The sequence below is a fragment of the Varroa destructor genome, unplaced genomic scaffold (assembly GCF_002443255.2).
Source record: "Varroa destructor unplaced genomic scaffold, Vdes_3.0 BEIS01000001.1, whole genome shotgun sequence".
NCBI lineage: Eukaryota > Metazoa > Arthropoda > Arachnida > Mesostigmata > Varroidae > Varroa > Varroa destructor.
This window is the reverse complement of record NW_019211454.1, coordinates 3,293,223-3,315,776: the sequence shown is the minus strand read 5'-3', so window position 1 is coordinate 3,315,776 and position 22,554 is coordinate 3,293,223. Positions and strand designations below refer to the sequence as shown.

At 38.1% G+C, this 22,554-nt stretch overlaps 3 protein-coding genes across 25 annotated transcripts in view; 2 read left to right on the top strand and 1 right to left on the bottom strand.

Annotated features, from left to right (window-relative positions):
- Nucleotides 1-16,692, top strand: part of OtopLa (proton channel otopetrin-like a) — a 31,267-nt gene extending 14,575 nt beyond the window's left edge. For 7 of the 13 annotated variants that reach the window (XM_086976361.1, XM_086976390.1, XM_022813814.2 and 4 more), the window contains 10 exons: nt 1,965-2,082; nt 4,175-4,451; nt 5,566-5,825; nt 9,546-9,732; nt 10,557-10,714; nt 12,566-12,909; nt 13,426-13,529; nt 13,709-13,779; nt 14,077-14,321; nt 14,786-16,692. In XM_086976361.1, the coding sequence (XP_086832487.1) occupies nt 1,965-2,082; nt 4,175-4,451; nt 5,566-5,825; nt 9,546-9,732; nt 10,557-10,714; nt 12,566-12,909; nt 13,426-13,529; nt 13,709-13,779; nt 14,077-14,321; nt 14,786-14,849 (1,828 nt within the window). In that variant the 3' untranslated portion in view covers nt 14,850-16,692. Of the gene's footprint in view, nt 1-1,964; nt 2,083-4,174; nt 4,452-5,565; nt 5,826-9,545; nt 9,733-10,556; nt 10,715-12,565; nt 12,910-13,425; nt 13,530-13,708; nt 13,780-14,076; nt 14,322-14,785 lie in introns of those variants that run through there. The other 6 variants (XR_015318133.1, XM_086976368.1, XM_086976378.1 and 3 more) reach the window with 6 other exon arrangements.
- LOC147758143 (uncharacterized) overlaps nt 1-18,863 on the bottom strand; it is a 33,460-nt gene extending 14,597 nt beyond the window's left edge. Inside the window, exons 1-4 of one of the 11 annotated variants that reach the window (XR_015318260.1) lie at nt 18,734-18,836; nt 18,358-18,417; nt 17,836-18,047; nt 7,456-9,737 (exon numbers count right to left, since the gene is read on the bottom strand). Coding sequence is in view for 1 of the 11 variants with exons in the window: in XM_086976485.1 (XP_086832611.1) it covers nt 9,013-9,146; nt 9,719-9,737; nt 18,358-18,401; nt 18,734-18,863 (327 nt within the window). In the remaining 10 variants the exon portion in view is untranslated. The other 10 variants (XM_086976485.1, XR_015318254.1, XR_015318242.1 and 7 more) reach the window with 10 other exon arrangements.
- A 74-nt stretch (nt 18,864-18,937) lies between these two features.
- Nucleotides 18,938-22,322, top strand: LOC111253831 (uncharacterized). Its single transcript, XM_022813906.2, has 2 exons — nt 18,938-20,857; nt 21,062-22,322. The coding sequence occupies exons 1-2, from the start codon at nt 20,471-20,473 to the stop codon at nt 21,155-21,157; spliced, it is 483 nt and encodes a 160-aa protein (XP_022669641.1). The 5' UTR covers nt 18,938-20,470; the 3' UTR covers nt 21,158-22,322.
- The last annotated feature ends 232 nt before the right edge of the window (nt 22,323-22,554 follow it).

Here is a 22,554-nt window from a genome sequence, read left to right as displayed (position 1 = left end):
ATATTACACGTTCATGTATCACTCTGTTTTACTGACTGAATTCAGTGGTTGTTCATAATGGCGACAACCCAGATGAAGCCAATATTCATCGAATACTAGTTATTCTTTCTTTTAATAAATATAATTTAACTTAGGATCAAGAAGTTCATCCTCTCTAGTCGCGCATCAATTAGAAAAACCCCTCGGGAGCTTTCATATGTTATGGGCAAACCCCTAGTTTGTTTGTAGCTTTGTGTGCAAACAAGTAAGTTTTTTTAATTGACCACAGGCTTTTTCCTTGGTGAATTAGACGGACAACGTTTGAAATCTTAGACACGTTAAAAAAGTAGATCATGAATAGGATTCCACGAATAAACTTTCTTCTTATTCTGTTAGAAGGTTAAGGGCGAATGAACAGATTTTACACTTATTGAGCTCTCAAGCGAGTATACTTGGTTTTTGGTAGGACACCCATTCCAATCCAACCAAAGCTTGCAGGGACGGCTCGTGTGCTTGTGAATCGCGTCCTAATCCATTCTCCTATATTAGCATTCTCCTGAAGTCTAATCCCTGTTCTTTAAACATACTCGATTGTGTAGCGATGTCCTTTTTGTAATTATCTAGCTATTCAGCAGATCCTTTTCCCTATGGCTTTTGCACTTCCTGGAGTCTTCTCTATAAAAAGGCAAGCGCAAAATCCTTATTGAAGGAAAAAGCCCCAAGAGGAGGCGTAACAACTGAAAAAAGTCCTTAAAATTTGAGCAGGTACAAGGGCTGATGCTAGCGAATTGTCGCTGTTATTTTTTCGTCGTCGTCGTAGGCTAAAACATTAATTTGTGTTTAAATTAAGGGGGCAAAATTGGTAAGTATTTTTGGACAGCTGCACAGTCCAAACTTCGGTGTCCTATAGGTTTGAAATGTACATATTAGATTAAGTTACTGAGCTATAAGTTATCATACTTTTTTTCTATAATTTCAATTCGTCGTTATAAAAAAAGATCTGTCATCAGAATTTTAAGTGTGGTATTCCGATTTAGTGTCGTTGTAGGCTTCTACTTAGGGCAGCTGTTTAAGGCATCTTACTATAATTATTTCTACAAACTCTCTTTGTGACATGTATGAATTGTTTAGTTCTTGATTACCTAATTAAGCAATCATAAATTATCGGTTTAGTTGAATTTACCTGCTGGACAGTTGATTGAACTTCTATTACGCAGCTACGGATAGACAAATCCTTTCAAGTTTGTCGTCGCTTTCAGGAAGGGCCTACCCTTTTCTATCGTTGCTTGAGCATGATTTTTAGGGGAGTATTTCTAGAACGCTTTTACGAATACGTTCGCCGTGAACAATTGCCGCTTAATATATTATCAAGTAAACTGTATTTTTTAGACAGAATAGCAAAGAGTGCCGACGGTTTTCTCGAACATATTGGGTTATTGAAAGGGTATTGACCGTTCCTCTAGCTAGATGGTTTAGAGTCATATACCTCAGGTAATCTGGGCCGGCGCTGGTGTAATTTAAAAAGCTGAGATTTGGCACCATTTGATGTGCTAATATTGTTAGAATGGCTTCACTCAGGCACAGAGTAGAGCATCGCGGAGATGAGAGAAATTTTTGCAAGAAAACGCTGCGTTCCACAATGCCACACAGGGTGCATTGACGCTTAAAGCCAATATTGCGATCGCTATTCAAGGCTCGTCAACAGATGCCCCTACTTCGATGTAAACCGTGTTCACCTCGCGTGCTTTCAATGATCAGCCTGTCTTCATCTGCACTAAATTTACTTTTTCATTTCATTGCTTTTTTTTTATGAGTCTCGTTTAAAATAAGAATATATATACACAATGCTCATTCTCTGCTGTGAATATTTAAGTGCTTTACCGTTGTTGAAAATACACGGTTTTTAAGGCATTTCGAAAGGCTTGACAAGTGCTCTGCTTTATTCTGTATTATAATGTACTGGTGTTACGCGTCGCGCGTTTCAGGACTCAGCAGTTCATAATGCTATCGTCGATCTACTGTCAGTTGCTGGTCGTAGTGTGCGTCGTTCTCTTAACATCGGAAGTTATCACGGGCAGACAGCCACTTCTCTTCTTTTCTGAGGTGAGCTTTATTCCTTTATTTGGCGACTTATTTGCATGGCTCATACATTCATCTATCATTAGTACGGTTTAAATGATGTGGTATTAAATATCAACCAGGCACAAATAAGATGAAAATAATCATTACAATTTGTCCAAATGAAATGTCATCTTTATTTGTACACACAAATATATACAGAGAGAGAGGGGGAGAGGGAGCGAAAGAGGTGAGGGGGGGGTGATTTTACATATTAATACGGTTATTGACAAGATGAGCAGAAATGGTTATCCACTATTACTTCTTTTATATAAAACTATGTTGTTTTGAGGGTCGTTGTGCTTATAGTATGTAATCTGTTTTTTTGGAAAAATATTAATTACTAGACGAGAATCATCTCTATTATAAAGATTGATCGTACCTATGCATAATACGTCACTGCTTTATATGATTAATTATGAACGAAATATGTTGCACTGTTTGATCACTATCTACGCGTATGTACATGATTAATTAACTATGAGAAAGACGAAAAAAAGCAACATACAGGGCCAGGTATATGTCAAGCATTAAGTACATTCAAATTGTAGCTTTAAAGCTGTAAAGTGGTGTTTCCAAAAAAAATCGTGTGATTATCTACGTTTATCTTGCGTTAGTATTTGCTGATTATTAAAAAAGATCTACTTATTTCCTCTCTTTAGCTCCAGGTCAAAAATCTTTTGCCAATTAACTTCAGCTTTGCATGTATGGTATACGAATAAATGTTTCCGGTTGTATCGCAAACATATTGAGCTAGAGTTCAATTTAATTAAGCTCAATATGCTTATCGTACAAATCTTTTTCAATATTTGTTTAAATTTTATTTCTTTATTTTTATTTTACTATTTTAGATTTTCAAATTGGCTTTTGAGCTATTTTTTGCCCTCTAGCACTTCCAAAGGGTGCGCATGTAAACTGCTAGCACAGTATGGCCGAGCACCCATCGTTAATACTAAATCGTATTGATGATATAAAATAATGAACAGAGAGCCGACTTTAAAAGCTAGCCCTCAACTTTACGAGGAATCACCATATAAAGATTTCCCGTGTAAAAAAGCGTAAGTCAATTTTTTGTATACTTTGAGTTAGATAAATCTATATACTTTTTAAATATTTTGTCTGAATTCTTTTGATGTTCCCAACAATCTGACAAGTCACCTCTGGGCAACTCACAACATGAGCAGTAAAAAGAGAGAGCATATATACACAAGTATAAAGCTTCCTTTTTCAGAACGACAAAAGTGCACCTCTGTCGATTTTCAAGCATTTGTATCTTCTCTATTTCATTTGATTCCTTCAATAATTAGACAAAAATATTTCAGATCGGTTTTTTTGTGTAAAAGGGTTCCTGTTATGTTTCAAGACTGCTGCTACTGTAGGAACTACAAAGGCGGGATTTACCAAACATAGTTTGGCAATACAATTTAGGTCCATCCGCAATTCTAACGTTCAGAAGACTAATTAATTCCATTACATATACTTAGTATAAACCTTTTTTTAAATGTTAGCCAAAGCAAACGTCAGTTTTTTCTCTAAAAATCGTTCTTGTCACAAGACCTTTTTCTTATTGCCTCGAATTTTTCATCACTAATTTAAAATCTATAACTAGTATTGCATCATATAGATCAGACTGCAGTGGTAAGCTCTAATTTGGTGGGACTCTCACCCATTAAGTACTGAACTGCATTTACTAGGGTCTTAGTACGGAAGTCATTCTAATCTTACTTTAAGCTAAGGCTGCCAGGGTCGGCTGGTGGATTTGTGAATTCACTACTCGAGTCTCGGTCCATTCTTCTGTTGGGTTTTGTTTACCTTGCCTGTTGAGCTGAATCCTGTGCCGTCTTAGCACCCTGTTGTTGATTTTCTCTGGATATTTCAATCTTCGCATAACCCGCCCTCAGCTTTTGAGCCCGAACATTAATAGGGGTTAGCAATAGTGGACGTGAAAACGCGTATTTGATTGAGTTTAGAGACACCACAGATAGCCACATTTAATCACTGCCTTTTCTTTCTTATACGAACCTACGCTTATGTTCTTCACCTCTATATTCTACCGCTTTCGCATTCTATTTTCCAGGGTTTCTTTTTGTACCTATATACGACCAGCCTTTTGTTTCTCGTTTACGTCTATCTTTACCTCCTGCGGCATGGCAATATACCATCAAACGGTCCTGCCGGTGGAGTTCGACGTCCTCCGCCACCTCCATTAAAACGAACCGGTGGCCTGTTAGATATGCGTAAGATAGGTCCCACCCCAAAGAGTTCCTCCGCGGCCGACAATAGCGGAGTCGTCACCTCTACGGGGGATACTGCCGAAAAATATCAAGAGCATACAGCCCTCAATGGATTCAACCGTGAGTTAGACGCCAATATATATAAAAAACTCAATTAGGTTGAGGTAGATTCTTAAAGGAAACAAGTTTTTTAATACGGGTGCAGACAACCAGCCGATTGATACTGAAGTAAAATTATCCGTTTCTCAGATTGACCGTTTTCCTATGAACTTGACCGTGAATTATTCAGATATAGAATTCACAAGTAATAATTGTAAAGTTTAAGCCCGAGAACATTTTTAAAGAGAAATAAGCATGATAAAAACGATAGCTAAGTCCTACATTACTGTAGATTGTTCATATCTTCAGATACCTGAAAGGGTCAACGCAGACGTAGGAGAATGTGCGTCGAAACAAAACCTGGTCGCCAATTACATTTCAATACAGCTGACGGTTTCTATGGGCTATACAATCTAAATAAATAAATGCGAACACATATTAATCAATCGATAGACAACCTCAGGTTTATTTAGTTAAAGACATATCGTGCGGATAAATCTATAGGTACGCAGTCACACTGTTTTTTCAAGTTTACTAAATAATTGCTTACAAGGGGACGGTCGGTCTAATTAAAAATGTTTACTCTAATCATCAAAATATCATGTTTATTGAATGATATTTTATTATTGAGGAAAAAAAAATTGCATGATTTCTAATTTGTGTGATTGTACAATCGTTTTATTAGTGGCAGGTTTAGGAAGCTGCATTTAGCTAATTAACTATTGATAGATACCAATCGACAGGTATAGACACAAAAGATTCGGTTCATTGTCCTATACATTGTGTGCTACAGTAAGTATAAACGTCTATATAACTACCGTTGCCTTATCTATGATCGGGAGAAAGTGCGGTACGATTTAGGTCTATGAAAACGATTAAATAAAACGTAAAACATAATCAAATTTCATTATTCACAAAGAATTATCTTTTTATTTTAGTAGCAGATGTCTAAACGAAGGGTTGCTTTTCGAGATACCGAAAGCCGCTTTCCAAATTTCTGGATCAGATTCGAGAAAGACGAGTTCATTAAAATTGAGCTTTTGTACGCGCGAAAAAGCTTTTCATGGGATCATATAATAATGAATCATCAGTCGTTAATTCACACAACACACGTTTATGTTTCTCTATCTTTCAGAAAGTACCGACAACAATTCCGTAACACGCGTCGTGAAACAACGCACGAGTGAGAATGACCGATCACACGGAAGTTTGTTTTTACGAATTGGTGCCATCGCCTTCGGATTGGGCACGATGGTCTACAATGGACTCGAATTTGGATCGTATTTTGAGATACCTACCAGTAGCCGCTGTTATTCGCCATTGCTTGCCGTCAATCCGCTTCTTCAAATGGCGTTCACGTTTGCACAGATGTACTTCATATTTATGAATGCCAGAGTAAGTTTTCGACCTCATTTCAAAATCAATTCATTATGGTAAAAAATATTCATAACCATGTGATCATTATTCTTTATTCAATACGATAATTATATGCATACGTCTTCTGTGCAAATGATTCGTAAATGCCGCTTGATGCAGCAGCGTCCAATGAAAATGTCGGATGTAAAACTTCAGATATCTTTTAGGTGATTTGTAAGCTACACCTAAGGGTTACGATAATACTTATTGTTCCCAAATAATCAAACATTTCTGTTTCTTGAGAATAGAACGGGCGACACCTCAGTAAACTATTAACAACGATATTTTAATCAATCATCTACTTTTATTTAAATACGGCCTGCGAAACAACTCATACCGGGCACAAAATCTATATATATATATATATATATATATATATATATATATACTGGCGATCTTGCAGCTTCATTGGTTTTGCTTTCTCTACGATTTCGTCCGTGCAGGTCGTGTGCAGTGAGGGGAGAGTGTCTGCCGTATTTACTACAGGTTTTATGCCTTTATATGATTAAATACAATTAGTGTATAATACACTTATATAATCAGCCGGAAAAGCTAGTCTGCAACCCTTAAAACCAACACATATTATATTCCTCTGTTTAAACTCGAAAGAGTGTAAAAGGTTCGTCACAGAAGAATTGCCCCTTCGGCACCATATTTAGAGATAAACATACGCATTTGTACTTTGGCTCGATTTAATTAACGGCCAGCTGGACTAAAAGAGCCCCTTTCAAAGTGCAACGTGTATATTTGCCTCACGTATTTCTCAAAAAAATGCATAGGTTTTGCTATTTCTCACAGCTGTCAGGATATGGAAGGTACTTTGTTGCTGCTCGAAAGGAATTCCTGCAGAAACGTGCCTACCTATGTAACGCTTCACGCCACTTCAGTACACAGACGTTGTAACGAAAGAATATGATTCTGTTTCGGTATACCGGACTACCATTCTTCGCAATTACACTGGTCCAATCGTCGAAAAGGGTCGTAATAAGTAAATGTTCTAAGTTTAATGCGATTAGGCATTGCTTCAGACGGCTAGCTGCTCTCAAAAGGAGGCGAACCCTATCGACGCTAAAATTCCACGCTAGATCACCGCGTCTTTCCAAGTTTAGCGGTGTATGTCACCACTGCATTACCACGAAAACAGTTTGAAGACTGAAGTATATAGAACTTTAGTATTGTAAATAAGCTCGTATGGGTTTGAATATATGAAAATTCAGCCATTTAGACAGCGAAAACTGTTGCCGTAGAGCATTTAGTTAAAGGTTAACTATGGTTATATACATTTTCAGACACACAAAACATTTTCGACCTTTCAAATCAGAAACCTGTTTCCAAATGAATTTTTCCTCAACTATGACATTCAGTTACGTAGGCACAACAGTGCCCCAGTTTGAGGAAAAGTCTTTGTCATGACATCGTGGTATTGTATTAAATACGACTCTTCCATCAATAGTAACAATGCCTAATACCAACGAATCAAGACAAAGTACGGATTTTATATTTAGGAAAGTAAAGGCAACAGATCTGCTTGCATACGAGGTTTACTTTGATTCGAACGTCCGCATAATTGGGGACAAAAGAGTCGTAGCGAACAAAAGGCGCCTTTGAGTAGAGTTTCGAATAATGCTGGCCGATATTTATTATGTAGATGAGAAATAGAACTGACAAATGAAATTAGATAAATAGATCTCTTGTTTCACAATTATTTCCTTTTGTAAATGCTAGCTGATGTGTACGTTTCTGGTTGGCAATGCCAGGAAACATGCGTCTCTGCTGTTGTATACGTGAGTCGCTAACGCAATTTGTAAACGAATCCAGTAATGTTGAAATTTGCGCTTACGTCAGTCAAGTATTTTTGCTGAGATCAACTTCAATAACGATTCGCTCTTCCTCTTGCAACAATTTAAAGTCGAATAGTTTCTAAGTTTTTGCTTAAAACTTTTCAAGGCTGCATAAGAATACTTTGGATCTAATGTATAGCTGAAACTCCACAGCGATATACCTACGTTAGGACGAAAAATACAGTATGTCTTATTATAGACCAGAAGAACATAGACGATTGTTGTATGCGCACCTGATAGAAGCGGATGCGTGTAATGTATGGCATTTAACTTGCAACTGTACTTGATAAATTTTAACTACTACTACTATGGATTAAGCCACTAATTTATTGAAGAAATATCCCAAATTTATAAAAATAAATAAAACACAGTAAATATGAATGAACCGTTGCCTCTTTGACGGTAGCAATACTACCTACATTCTGTTCTAATTAAATTTGACTTTTTTTTTATTTACCATGAATCTGAACCGTGATCTATTATTCCGAGTTTACCCGGGAGAAGGCCCACGGCATAACTGGGCCCATTTCAGTCGTCTGCCGAAATTCGCAAAGGAAGCGCTCACACTGCTTCAATGTAACGTGCTACATTCCATGTGTCTTTTGCTCACTTGTTGGCTATCCGATCTCTGGGTTTTGCTGGACCTATCTGGGTTCTTTCCAACATATTTGTAACACGACATGGTAGCATGTACCACGGCAACCATTTACTACACAATGAGCTGAAATTCGAATGAGCGATAATCGCCTCTTCATCTGGTCAACATGGAACATACTCAAAGAAATGCGGCTTTATCAACTCGTTCCAAAAGGAATCATGTTAATAATTTCAAACCTGGCGTGGACACACTTCGCTCCTTGTTGGAGAGTCAGTCATTTAACGGATACATAAACTTGAAAAAATGAAAAAGTTATCAACGTAAACATCATGTTCGTTTACTACTATGACGAACAAGTTAGCAGCATGTAGCATTCTACTTCAAGTAGTCGTTAAAGTGAAATGAGAAAAATGCGTTTTGCAGAACCAATCTACGCCTAATGACATTATCTTTCTCAATCTCTTAAGTTCTTAAAATCAAGTTTGATTATTTTGCATAATATTTAAGTAAGGCCTTACAAACCGCACGAAGCAAACAGAAATTCATAAAACCAGTAAGCTATATATCCATCGTAAAGCTTTTTAATCTTCTACAAAAGAACGTGCGCTTGGTTGAGACAGTTATGATTATAACTAACAACCTAATTATTAACATTTTTTCTATAATATTAAAAGTCACCCACTCATCCACGACTACTATGAGTCTTTCCAGGCAACATATCGAATAATTAAATACCTGTTTTACAGTCATGATGATCTTGCGTGGATCGTGTGGAGCATACAATAGTAAGCAGTGAGCAGGTAGAAACAGAAATGTCTTGCTTGTACTTGAGTCTGTATGAACATATTGGCCATTGTATCTCTTTAAAGCCATCCAATTGAATTATGAAAATCATAACGCAGAATAAGTCGCCATTTCAGACACAAGTTTCTGTCCATATTGGTTTTAGTACAACTTATCTTTCGTAGGAACTCTGCAGCTTGCACGTGGCAGGCACTTATCAAATTAATGGTTCTCTGTTCTCAGTGATGTTTATATAACTTCGCTCATGGAAGTAATACTGGGCAAGCTACAACTGGCAAAATTGTTGGTTTCTATGCCAATCTTTAACAATTTATGGTGTTCGCAGCGAGCTTTATACCTTTTGCCTCAATAAGCATATATTATACCGCATGAGATAAGATTGTTTTCCCTTATGGTTATCTATAATTAGAACAGGCAATGTGGCTACCGTAATGTATGTGGCCTTTGTCGTTTCAGTTAAATATACAAAAGTTCAAGGTTGTAGCCCGCTTTGGGTTAATGCACATTGTGGCTACGAATATCTGCGTTTGGATCCGTACCCTAGGCAAAGAAACCTTGCAGGAAATACTATCGCATGAAGTTGATACTACGAGGAACGGGTCCGTCGCCATCGAAGATGCTGTACTCACGTTTCGCGCTAGAGGTAACCTATGATAGAACAAAAGATATCATTATACAGGTTATCTAATGAAAAGATTTTCTTTATACGCATCTAAAACTATGTTTTTCTCAAGACTACTCATTTCTATATCCTCTGAAATCGAGTGTGGGTTATATACAATGCCTACCCCCCACTGGACGCGTTTTAAATACTCTTATTTATTTTCGCTATACTTTGAATAAAAAAATTAATATTGATTTTTGTTTTATGTAAATTATGCAGGCGCACCTTTTATTCAAACGGTAATACTAAAGGCGATCGTAGAACCACTGGTCATCTGTTATTAACTTCTTTGCCGCACACGGTGTGGCTGGGTGTGGAACAGGCAAACATGGCAACTTAAACCATGAAAATGCGTTATATCAGTCAGCATTTGATTGCCATAAATATAAACAGTTTTACATCGAAGTCAAATGAATAGTTTTCTATCGTAAGTGAAGATACTTAAGCTACGATACGCCACAGTCAGAAAAGAAGTTTCAGTTGTGTTTTAGTGTAGGCTCTGGTGGTGCTTTACACATGAGTCCCATTACATATACAAGTGAGGAGCGACTATATATAAAAGCCCGTTTCGACATTATATGGCGACCTGTAATAATTTGTTGATATGTATCATTATTTAAAATATTGATCGCCTTCGGTTATTAGAGTCAGCAGAATTTTTGCAGTATATGGAGCACTGCTTTGATCAAGAAATGCCTCTTTCGATTTTGCCCGCTTCGCTGCTTTTCGAAAATGACCTATCGTTCACACCATGTTGCCATAATCGCTGGTCCTGCGAATGTCGTCTTATTGTATAATTATAGCTAACAGAAGTGAATCATGCGAACGGGTGGATATTATGGGCACGATTGTTGTGGATGCTTCACCTTTTCTTTACCCGTTCATCATTGAATACTCCCTAATTTCTGCTGCTGTCCTGTACGTCATGTGGAAAAATATTGGAAAAAACCCAGTGTTTCAGGTGAGTGGTGAAACTGCACGATATAATTATTTGCATTTCGAAACCTTTAAGTACATGTTATTTTTTTATTCTATTCGTGGCGCTATGTTAGACGTAAAAAATTATCCTTAGGAATAATAAACTGTTCTTTCATACTGAAGGCTTAGTTTGTTTCTCTTCAAGCAACTGTATTTTAAGTAAATGCAATTTTTGGATCGATCTGTATACCGTTTGCGTACAGTACAGGAGCGGGTTTTGAAATAATCAATTCTTTATTCAATAATTGTGTAATTTCGGCAGCCTGCGTTAGACATCAAGTCCATTTTTTAATAATAAAATATCTGACCCTTTTGTATTTAGTGTAATCTTTAACCAAATAAAAAGCAATACAAACAGCTGTTCTTTTTCTAGCCTAGAAATATGATTTATTATTAAGGAAATATTATTAACTAATTACAAAGACAATAGTCAAATCCTACTCGGCATTTAAATTTAAAACCATGAATTAATCATTCGTGCTTTCGGATATTACCCAAGAGCTATCAGTTTTGGTAAACTATAATTATAATTATTATAGATCAAATAGACGATGTACGTCTGTCAATAAGATTAGATTCCTAAGTTGTTGTAAAAAAAAATAAATAAAAATAAAGCGTCAATGTATGAAGCGCTTAATATGGAACCGTTGTCTCAACAGTTTTAACAGTTTAACGTATGACCTCATAGATATCAAAAGACGTAAATAAATGCCACTCGTCTTTACTGTAGCTTTTTTCAGAGAAGAGCAAAGGATAAACCCGTAAGTCAAGGGTTAAACACGCATGGACATATCTATCAATTTGTTTTTCATTCAGTTTGGCTAAACACTAACTACATTCCCATGTTAAGCTCAGTGTTCAAGCGGTACAATCGCCTACAACGCGCATAAATACTCGTTGCTTGCAAATAATCCGTGTATAATAGTATATTCATAATAATAACATCTTAATGTTATTTTCATGACAATGGTAATTAGAACGAGCATTCGTAAAACTGAAGTGTTGGCATTACAATGGAGAAGCTTGTGAATAATCTAAGAAGCCCAAAAGAAACCAAAATTTTGGTGCTAGTGCTCCTTACTCGAAGAATGTTCTAATTCATTCCTGTCCAGTTTACCCGGCACTCCGGTGTTACTTGCATTAATTTGTATTTTTTTGAAATAGTTCTAAAACTCTCTCTTTTGTGATACATAGAAAAGGTTTGTATGTTACTTGAATAGCTCGTTTCTTCCAGAAAGAAGAAAAAACCATGAAGGTATTTTCTAGGACAGCTTGAATGTACGTGACAAACAAATATGCTCGCATATAATAGAGTCCTGGTAATGATCGCTGAACAAATCAGCAGCAATAGAATAATACTCCTTATTAATTATTAACCAAAAAGTACTTAATAATGAATAAAATGGGTTACTTGCCGGCATGGCATGAATAATTCTTCTAGGAAACTCCGAGCGTTTGCCAGGTACCACTTCATCTAAAAAATTCAAATTCAATAATTCTACACGAGGCATTAAATTATTCGAAATTATTATCTAGAAATTAATTACAATACGTTTTGCATTATTCAGGAAAGAGCCTCGGCTGAGTGAATGTTAACGCAAAAACAACACCATTCGTGTCACTCCATAGAACATATCAATTTCAATTCGATTTTCATTTTTGTATAATTCATTTTTGTTTGCGTTTGTTGAAAGCGAAAACAATAAACTATAACTAATATTCCATTTTCTATAGTTTGATTTATATATTTAAAAGTAATATATCGGCACTGAATTCGTCTGCAGTATTATTTATGCTTGTTCGGACGTTCGTTGCTGACTTCTGCTCACGATAGGTGGAACGGCCGCCTGCCACAGATCATCCGAGTGTGGATGAACAGATATCGCGTACGTCGTCATCCTTATTCCAGACCTTCTCCGGAAATACGGGCGGCACGACGCTTCTTTCATCAGTTGGGGGTATTCCTGTCCACCAGACGGTGAACTGTGCCGGTTCGTCGAAAGGCCTATTTCTCGGCTTGTTGATGTTGGTCTGTTCAACTATATGTTTGATCGTGTTTTTCGTTCTCGTCCAACATAAGCGATACGAGTTGATAGCCATCTACATGTCGGATGTATCACACTGTGGAATTAAGACCCTCACGACTCTGGCGATTCTGATCGGATTCATCAGGGTTAGGTAATAAAGGATAAATGATTCGAGTGTGATCCAATACAACGGAGAATGTCTTACGTCTGTTACAGCCGTAGTTAGGCATTGCTACAGGCAGCTGTGTCATGGCAGCAGGCAGCGATATGCGTCTACGTCCTGTTTCTTACCCAGTTACCACTGTCCACTAAGTTTAGGAAACATAAAGAGTGCTATGCCAATTGTATAGCACCACAAACCAATTCTTATTAAAATACTAATTGATCTTTAATAACGAATCTTTGTGTTAATGTTTGAATAAGCCATATATTCGCTGCGTAAATAGTCTAACTTCAACTGTTCTGGTCCTTATTTGATGCTACTGGACATTAGACATACGAATCCTTCTCGAATTATCATAGAGACACTTAGGCTAGACAGTTGTAATCGTTGTCAGTGAGGTACATTGGCAAATGTATGGAAAATCCTAAAAATTTGATGTTGTCGCAACAACAATAACATCAATCCAGGCATACGATATGTAGTCTTGTGCGCTTCCAATTTCAGACACCTACGATTTCATCCGGACCGCAATGATCACCTAAGGTCAATCCTTTTGAGCGTTTCATCATTCGGTCTTTATGTTTACTCTGTGTTCGGTATCGTCGCCGGTACGCACCCACAGATTTAATATTCCTTTAAAGTTGGGCATATACTTGAATAAATAAGCGTCAGTTTAACTCGGCTTCTATTGAAATGAGGCCATTTGAGCGATAGACGAATTCGGGGACATAATTATTAACAGTCAAAAAATACTAATGCGTACATTCATTAATGCTCATTATTCCAGGAGCCCTTCTCCCAAAAGAACATGTGCCGAACTCTCTCTTGCTCCTTACGTCCATTTTGACGATTGTCCAGGTACGTTATGTGCGTGCTGACTGTTACGTTTTGTGCTGTCGAATATTTCAGTATTCCTATGTTGGTATATATCTAATGACATAGGTTGGATTTTTGACGGTTTATAAGTTAAAGGCCGCCTATGTTTTCAGCTTTAGAAGACCATAAGTCTGTCACTGATAATTGTCTTGAAAATGCCCTTGAATCAGCCCCGGTCTACTGGACCTAGTTGGGACTGTTAATTCAGTGTGAGAATCAAGTGTCGCTGATTACTAAACATCGTTCAGAATTAACAACGGTTTTTTCATACTCTTTTAGATAACCTTACAATCCCTATTCATAGCAGACGTGACCTGTCGTTCAACCTACCTGCCCGAGCACGACAGAACAAAGCCAGGTCGGCAAATAGTCACGTTTCTGTTAATTTCTAACCTCACCCTCTGGATCATCTATACCTTCGAGATGCAGAAGGTTGAGGCGAGTCCGGTACAACTCGGCTTCTATGGATTCTTTGCGTGGACCTTTATTATACGCTCATCGCTTCCACTCAGCATTTTCTACCGGTAAGGTTAGATTATATCTGAGCTAGCAGCCTTCTACTATATATTTACGATCTATTTTCTTGGCCATTACAACATATATAGTTTCAATGTACCTTTCAATAAAGTCATACGGGATCTAAAGTCTATTCTGTTCATTGTATATTAAAAAAGAGTTTATCTGGAAGAAAATGCGTGTGTGTTAAGAACATTTTGCAAAATCATGTGTCGCCTTTTCCACACATACCCATATTGTAATGATTACACGTATAATATCAATCGTCATAACTTATAATTAGCATGCTTGATTATTTAGTACTAGATAGATTGTAACATGTCACACAAAACACTGATAGCAGCTACTGCTCGGCATAACGGCCGTATAGCTGTCTATGAAAAGTGGAATAAGTGTTGTAAGTACAAATCTACAACTACTTCATCAATATCACGTCATTGCCCTCTGTATACGTGTTTTTGCTTCGTTTTAGATTTCATTCATCGGTTACGTTTGCGGAAGTATGGAAGAACTCCTACCGAGACATTACCCATTAATTACAGTAATTAGGAGTAATGATGCATTTGATAAGCACCCATAATTGCCTATGGCATTGCATGCTATGTCATGGCTTTAAGGAAACACTCTGTAGACATAGCATAATTATGTATTCCGGACAGCCAAGGACCAAAGTATTCAGAGCCAGAGCGGAAACCATTTTCTACACCACGCGAAGGCGGGCCGATAATCGTAAAAAGACGAAGTGACATTTTTGTATGGATATTTTGTACTAACAATAGCTCTGATCATATTCCGAGGCGCCTCAGCCGGCAGTTGGCGTCGGTAATTCTAAATCTTACCGTTTTTAGTCGCACTTCAACTGTCAATGATATTGATCTCCGTTTCAACCAAGTGTGAGCGCTCATCGGCTGGCAAAACGGTCGATTCACGGGCCGGCGCTCGACTTTCAAGCGGCAAAAAGCCAAGAAGACACGTTTATCAAAGATATTAAAAGAGCAAGTATTTCCTGTTCGACTGACACAACAATAAAGTATTAGAGTTCTGTCAATCATAGATAGGATGTTCCCATCGACTGCATTAGGTAAGTTATGTGGAAAAACGTAAATGTACACATATTTGTTTTCGTATTGTTCTAGTTACTGTAGATAGGGAATCGCCTATAGCTAGACGGCATTTTGAGTACAACTGGCTGGCGGGGTTACTCATGTACGCTAATTTAAATATGTGACTACGCTACAAATAATATGAAAAATAATTTACTCCTTAGAGAGTAAAAGCAATCACTCGAACGACAATAATAATAATAATAATAATAATAATAACATGTGTTATCTTTTCTTGCTCAGTATGAAGCTCTTGACTAACTCGGAGTCATATATTAACCAGCTCGTAGATATATTTTGATCTTGTACCAGAAGAGTAGGACCAATCCAAAATGAGCAATCTGAGTTTAACTTTTAATGATAACTATGGCTTTTTTAAACTATGAAAAAGCGTAATTCTTGTTTCCTGCATCACTTAATTTTGCTATCATTCGTATCCGGTCTCGTACAGAGTGACCTTAGGAGAACTGAACATCACAGTCTGAGATCAGAGGAGCATCGCAGATGTTGAAGGCCACAGTCTTATCAGGAAGTCATCTCCAAAGTTCTGTGCTCCAAAATATTTGATATCTAATAAGTTTTAGAACTCAGAGTAAATTTGAGCAAAAAATCGCCATGCCAGCTAAGCAGCTTTTTCGTAAGTTATTCCAAAGATAAAGATATTTCTAAGAATATTTACTCCCGGGACCCAACAGCTCTTTAACCCCGTTCTCAATTAGGGGTCGGGCATAAATAAATGCCGTCTATTTTGTGCTTTTAACCAACATCATCACAAACCACTAAAATTCTAAAGAAACATCACTTCTACACATACTTGTAAGCATGAATTAGATTGGTAGAACGTGCGCGCATCAATCCGATGCTTTCCGCCGTTGTTGCCAAAATCAGCAGCAGTTGAAGTTTATTATGAAGAACAATTATAGTCCGTGTAAGATTGATACTTGATTGAAAATATATAGAGGAGTGTAATGTGTACTTTATCAGCACCATTGTACCAGTCGATCGGCTTGATTATTATTGGCGATAACATCTATGACTGAGGACGCGTTATTGATATCATTATTTTGTGACAATTACTATGAACAAATATAACACGGACTTATTTTATTATATATCAATTGCCTTGATCTTGTTTACATAAAGACAACAAAGAGAAACCAAGCAAAAAATACTGCATACGTTATACTCGACTACGAATGCATGTTTTGTAATGAGCGGCATATAATAGAAATAGAAATAAATGTGACAATTTTTTCGACCTGAAGGCCAATAATAATGCTATTAGTCAGACTCTTACGTGATTACGTCAAAGTTAAAAAAGTACTTCGCATATTGAAGAAATCCTCTTGAATAAATTTAAGCCTTTTGCATCAAAATTTTTAAGCATATCTGCAGAGCGAAATTCGTAGACGAAAGTAGCGGCGCGTTATTATTTCGAAAGAATTACTACATTCCTAATTGTTTCTATAACGGGTCTGTGCTTTATCTAAAATCTGTACTTATAACCTGTTGGTAGGCAAGCGAGGGCAATCGCGTGATAACCTCAGGTGTCGTCGCACGCAGCAAAAGCGAGTACTTCATTAAGTTGCAAAACGAAATTCAATAATTTTAAAAACTAAATATTTGTGAGAATAATTTTTAAGTAATTTACATAGAAATACGCAACAACTTAGAAAGCCTGTCATGCGTATAGATGTTTCAGAATAATATAAAAAAATACGTAGCTATTCTTTAAGTGTACTTTTGCAAAACTCGTAAAGCGTACGGCTAAAACTGGATGTCTCTCAAAGAAACATACGGAGCCACGTGTGGAACAAAATGCATAAGTCTTCAGCTCAAGTCAGTTCAATGAACCGAACGACACAGGCCAGAGTAAAAGCATCACTCGTTTCTTGAAATGTAACAATTAAAAATTGAATATCTATCTAATTGAAAACAATGTAATATATATTATAGAAAATACACTATAGCCTTGCGCAAAGAAACTCTGGACATTCTAAGGCCGGAAGTTATCAGATACCCCAGATCGAGGGTCCGTCAGATAGACATACCCATAATTACCGACAGTAAAGTGATCCCTGAAACAGCATTACTGAATATGTTTGCAGTATGAGTTAAGTATCTATATATAGATATTTACGTTCTATTTGCCCCAGGCTTCTTGTATTGTTTAAGAATTGGCGAGCTTCTACGTAGTGAAACCTCCTATTACAAACACTATCCAAATTGTTTCTAGGTAAATTGCTAAATTAGCGTGACCTCGTTTCAGCGTTATATACATATAACGTGATAGTGCTTCGTTTGTTGCTCGATTAACTTTGAACTGCAAAATTAAATTTAAAAAAAAATTTAATTTGATCCATCTATTTAAAAACTTCTGGTTGACCACATGTTTCTAAATTGATGGGATTACGAATACCTTTGGAACTGTTGTATGTCGACACGAATCGAATAAAACTTGCTCATACTTTCGAATCCTCCACACAAGAAGTAATAGGTGACCGAATGATCACCTCATGATGCACAATGCACTCTGTGGCTTACTCGGAGCTACTGTGGCTCTCTTACGCTTGTTCACGGAAGCGATTTATCGAAATGTATAAACACTTCGGTTCTAAGCACAGTCACAACCTAAAAGAGCGAAGGCTTATCCTTAGCACATTAAAAATCGAGCCACAAAAAGTTGCGTTTATAAATTGCCGGTACGAGGTAAATTTCTTAGAAAAAATGCTTCCATTGGCACCGTTGAGTTGTGGATATTCTTGTGGCTTGTCCGTGGAATGTATACAGCCACTCAGTATCGAAATTAAATTTCGTTAATATTGTGTATATAATGGAGATTATATTGCCGCACGATCTACACCTCGACATCCCAAAGTCATGTATGATCAGAATAAAGTAATCGTATGTTAGTTTCTTCCTTCCGCAAAGAATTACATACATTCTGCACTGTCAGGAAGGAAGCCAGCGGTCGTAGTCCAAGTCCTGTCAATGACACATACTACATGATAAGTACAATCAAATGAAAGGAACATAATCGTCGTTACCGTAGCACATTAGTTCTATTTTTCTAATATGTTATAGTCAGACATCGCATAGCATTCAAAAAGACTTGTAAAACATAGCATTTTTATAGTAAAATTTGGCTTCAATTCGGTACTTTCTGCAATCTGGCAAAGCCAAATAGAACTGCGAGAGAATTAATTACAGCTAGGAAGACATTCTCTAAACTTGTATCTTCTTATTTTAAGGTTGACTAAAGGCATATTCTGCACACTGCAAATACTACAAAAAGCCGTAGATCTTTGATTCTTTACTTGCGCAACGAAAAACTCTATGGAAATGAATGTCTTGAGCATCACGTCGAACCCCGGATAGCGAAAGATTTTGTGGAACATAGGCTAGCAATCTCGCACACCCGCTTCTTCCGTTTCGAAATTCCGCCATCTTCTAGCATGCAATAGCGGTAACTCGAAAAACAGCTGGACCCTGTTGATGTTGTATCGTATTGTTGTCACTACATATGGTTTTGGAATCTGAACGCACTGGGTATATCGTAGCGGTGGACCCTGTCCAGTTTGACGTTGACGGGTGATTGCAGGAGAGCCCTAATTCGCGTTAGGTAGCGCAGCTGTGTGGAGAAAAGAACCAAGGAATGCTATTGTGGAATTTGCTTCTCTTTTCATGCGCTAGCCATTTCTCCTCCGGCTTCTGCATATAAATTTATTCAAGATTTCGTCTCTCAAATGTTTCTTGGTGGTTAGTTGCGTTTTGACGTTTGCCTTCAGTTCGTTGTTGTAAATGTTTTTCACCATCAGCCGTATACATCTTGAGATCCGGGAGAGGGGACAGCAGAGGTTTAAATTTCACTAGAACTTGAAGCCACGCACACCGTCTGGACTACTCGAGAAACTGGGCAACGAGTGACAGGAAGAGCCTATAGAAGAAATCCTCGACTGTACAAATCGACAAAAAGTATAAGTGATGTAAGCATTGAACAAAGATCACTGTTACTTGGAATACATACGTCTAGCAGAATATTTGGCAACGCATATGACAGCGGGGCGTACAGATGTCAGCTTTTGTGGGTGGACAACCGGAGGTACACAGCGCGTTTCGGTCTGCAGTGCTGTGGTTAGCTATGAGTTAGCTCAAAGCTTTTCCAGTTGCTCATCTACAGCCGATGGTATCCAAAGCAAGTAAAGCACATGAATAGATATCGAATTGTCAACTATTATTGCTATGGCCTATCGTTAACGCCTACCGCTTTTTAGCTGTTGAAAGCTGACGTAGATTTTGGTGTCATTTCGCAACGCTTCCCAGTGGGTGGCATCGAATTAGTGAAGATTGTTAACGACATTCGCCCGCACACATCCAGCTGAAACAGCATCACTCCATTGCTCACCCACGAGAAGAAACACTGTACACACAGAGTAGCCCCCTTCCATCTCGAGTTAGGCAAGCGACCGTATTTTTGGTAAAGAAACTAAACAGCGTTAGATAGGATTCTTTTCTGCTATGGTGAGCTCCGTCTGTGTTGCGCTGTGCGAGACCTCGTTGAACGTCTTTCGTATATTTTTGCTGCTGCATATATAGAAGTACATCATATATATTTATTTGTTACTAGCTGTGAGTAGAACAAGATGTCATCATCGTCGTACTTGTCGACAACCTTGTTGCACCTTGATCGCGGACGCGGGGTCGAGGCCGTGTAGGAGGGCGACAATGGATCGTTCGATCAACAGCTCCGGGTTGGTGATCAACCACAACAGCGGTCCATCAGTCGAGCATCAGCGGCCAGCCTTGTTAACGTCTATTGCGGCTCTGATCATCTCAGTAGCGGTGGAGGACCTGAATTTGGCCTAGGTCACCAACTAAGCGGCCTGTCCAGTATCGACCGAGAGTTCTCTTTGGCATCATCGCTTAGTATCACTGATCTAGGCAGCAACATCAGCCTCCGAGGCATTGCTTTAGGTGTACCAGAAAATATTTCAAGAACTGGGCCTTCGTCAAATTCGTTGGGCGGTAACAGTGGTGTTGGTACTGTCCCCATAATGGAGTTGTTTACGCGACGTAAACCCGCCCTTCCAACTCGGCCTCAGCCGCCGGCCTTCGAACAGATCGAGGAGGATCTCACTTGCTCACCAGCAGATGTCGTATTTTCGCTGCAGCCTGATTGTATCTCGTTTCAGGCAGCACCGGGTCTTCCCCCCCAGCAGACACCGCCATCCTCGGTAATGGCTTCAACGATTAACTCGAACGCAAGTCGTCCAAACGTGTCCAATGGCCAACTGCCAGGGTCAGGATTTACTGGAGGTACAAAGGATAGCGGAGCTAGTTCCGTTGCACAAGGAAATCTTGGTTTGAGCGACTCTGAGGGTTGTTATCAACGCGTCAGGCAGTTCATTGAAATGAACGACAGGGTGGCCGGCTTTGCAGAGGTATGTATAAGTATATGTCAATTACACAGCAATGTTGCTTTGCTATGCCTTGCAAAATGAAATGTGCTGAATATATATGTATAACATGAATAGCCAGAAATATGCGGTCTCAGTTGTTTGAGCTGCAGTTTACAGTATCAACCTTGATCTTGCAATGCAGCTGTTTCTAATCAAGCTTATGTTAACTTCTATCTATATTAACAGGTGCTTCAGAAAAAGACGGATCGACTTCAGAGTATGCGACAAGAATTGGACACAGAGATGGAGCGAGTGAAGCGATCCCTACAGAATCTACCGTAGATATCTTATACATACTGTGAATATCGCTAGGGGAACCGTGCTAAATACAATACCTATATTTCTCGTAGCTCATACTGCGTTCATCATAGGGTTCGTCTAGATAATTGGCCACCGATGTAATGTTTTGTTCCAAACACTATCCTGCATTATACCTCTTGACGTGACACTGTAGAACCAGCAGTTATAGCAGGGTTCTGCAACACACGCGTATATATAATACGCTGGATGTAGTAATAATAATTATCGCTTAGATATAATACGAGTTATAGTTATTATCGCTTAGCTCTTTTGGGAGGCTGATGCTCCGAAGCCGATCCCGTAGAAATGAGGCTCTCTGACGCCGCCACAAACAAGAGAAAAGCAGCTGACGCTTGTAAAGAGTTATTAAAGTCCGAGATGATGAACTGGAAATAAAGTAGTCGACGAAACGATGACGCAATGCTACAGTGTTCGGTACAATGAATGAAAAGCTACGAACATCGCTATTGTCTGCGTGGTAATTTTATGTTGTTGTACATTCAGCGCAATGACCACAAAAGGAACAGTTGAAAACAATGTAATGCCAGTGCTAACGTAACAGTAATTAATGTAACTAAACAACAATAGCTCATATTGACGATGTGTTCCAGTAAAAGGTTGAGTATATTCCGTTTTTACTTAGCAATACCAGCTACACATACAGACGTAATAGTTAAGCACTGGATATTGTTGTCAGCTTGCTGGTATTATCTTCGAGTAATCGTTACTTTTTGTATAATTTTTTAGATAGAATTACGATAAATATCACTACGAACACTATGAAAACAGTATAGAAACCGTGTCACAGTGAACAGCATGCAACAACAATAGTGCTGTATGCACTACAAAAATAACCCAATAAGAATAGAAGTCGGTATATATATATATATATATATATATATATATATACACTCATAAGTCTTTTCTGTTGCCCAAACAGAATTTCAGGATTCTCAGAATTCAAATGCCTAGAGGCCGGCTCTCATCTGTATGGGCTGTCCGCTTTTCATTATTGTAACAGATGCTCGTTCTATAGGCATTTGCTCCGACGAAGATTTGCTAGCAACTAACACTAAGATCAACAATAATGTTCATAATTATAATAACTAAACAAATGCAATAAAACCACAGTAATTGTCTATTAGAAGTATCTGTGTAGTCATTCCTTTAGACCTGTATGCGCAATGACTTTCTGTGTGCAAGAAAATATTGGATCGTTTAGTATACAATGTGACAAACATCTCGTATTTCAAAATGGCGGTATTACGGTACAACCATTCACCGCATGCTTTGTATTCAAGGTTCTATTGTACTCTGTAAAATCAGAGGCCTTCCCCTCGGATTTGTCACTCGAGCCTTTAGCAGTGAGTTAGAGGGAG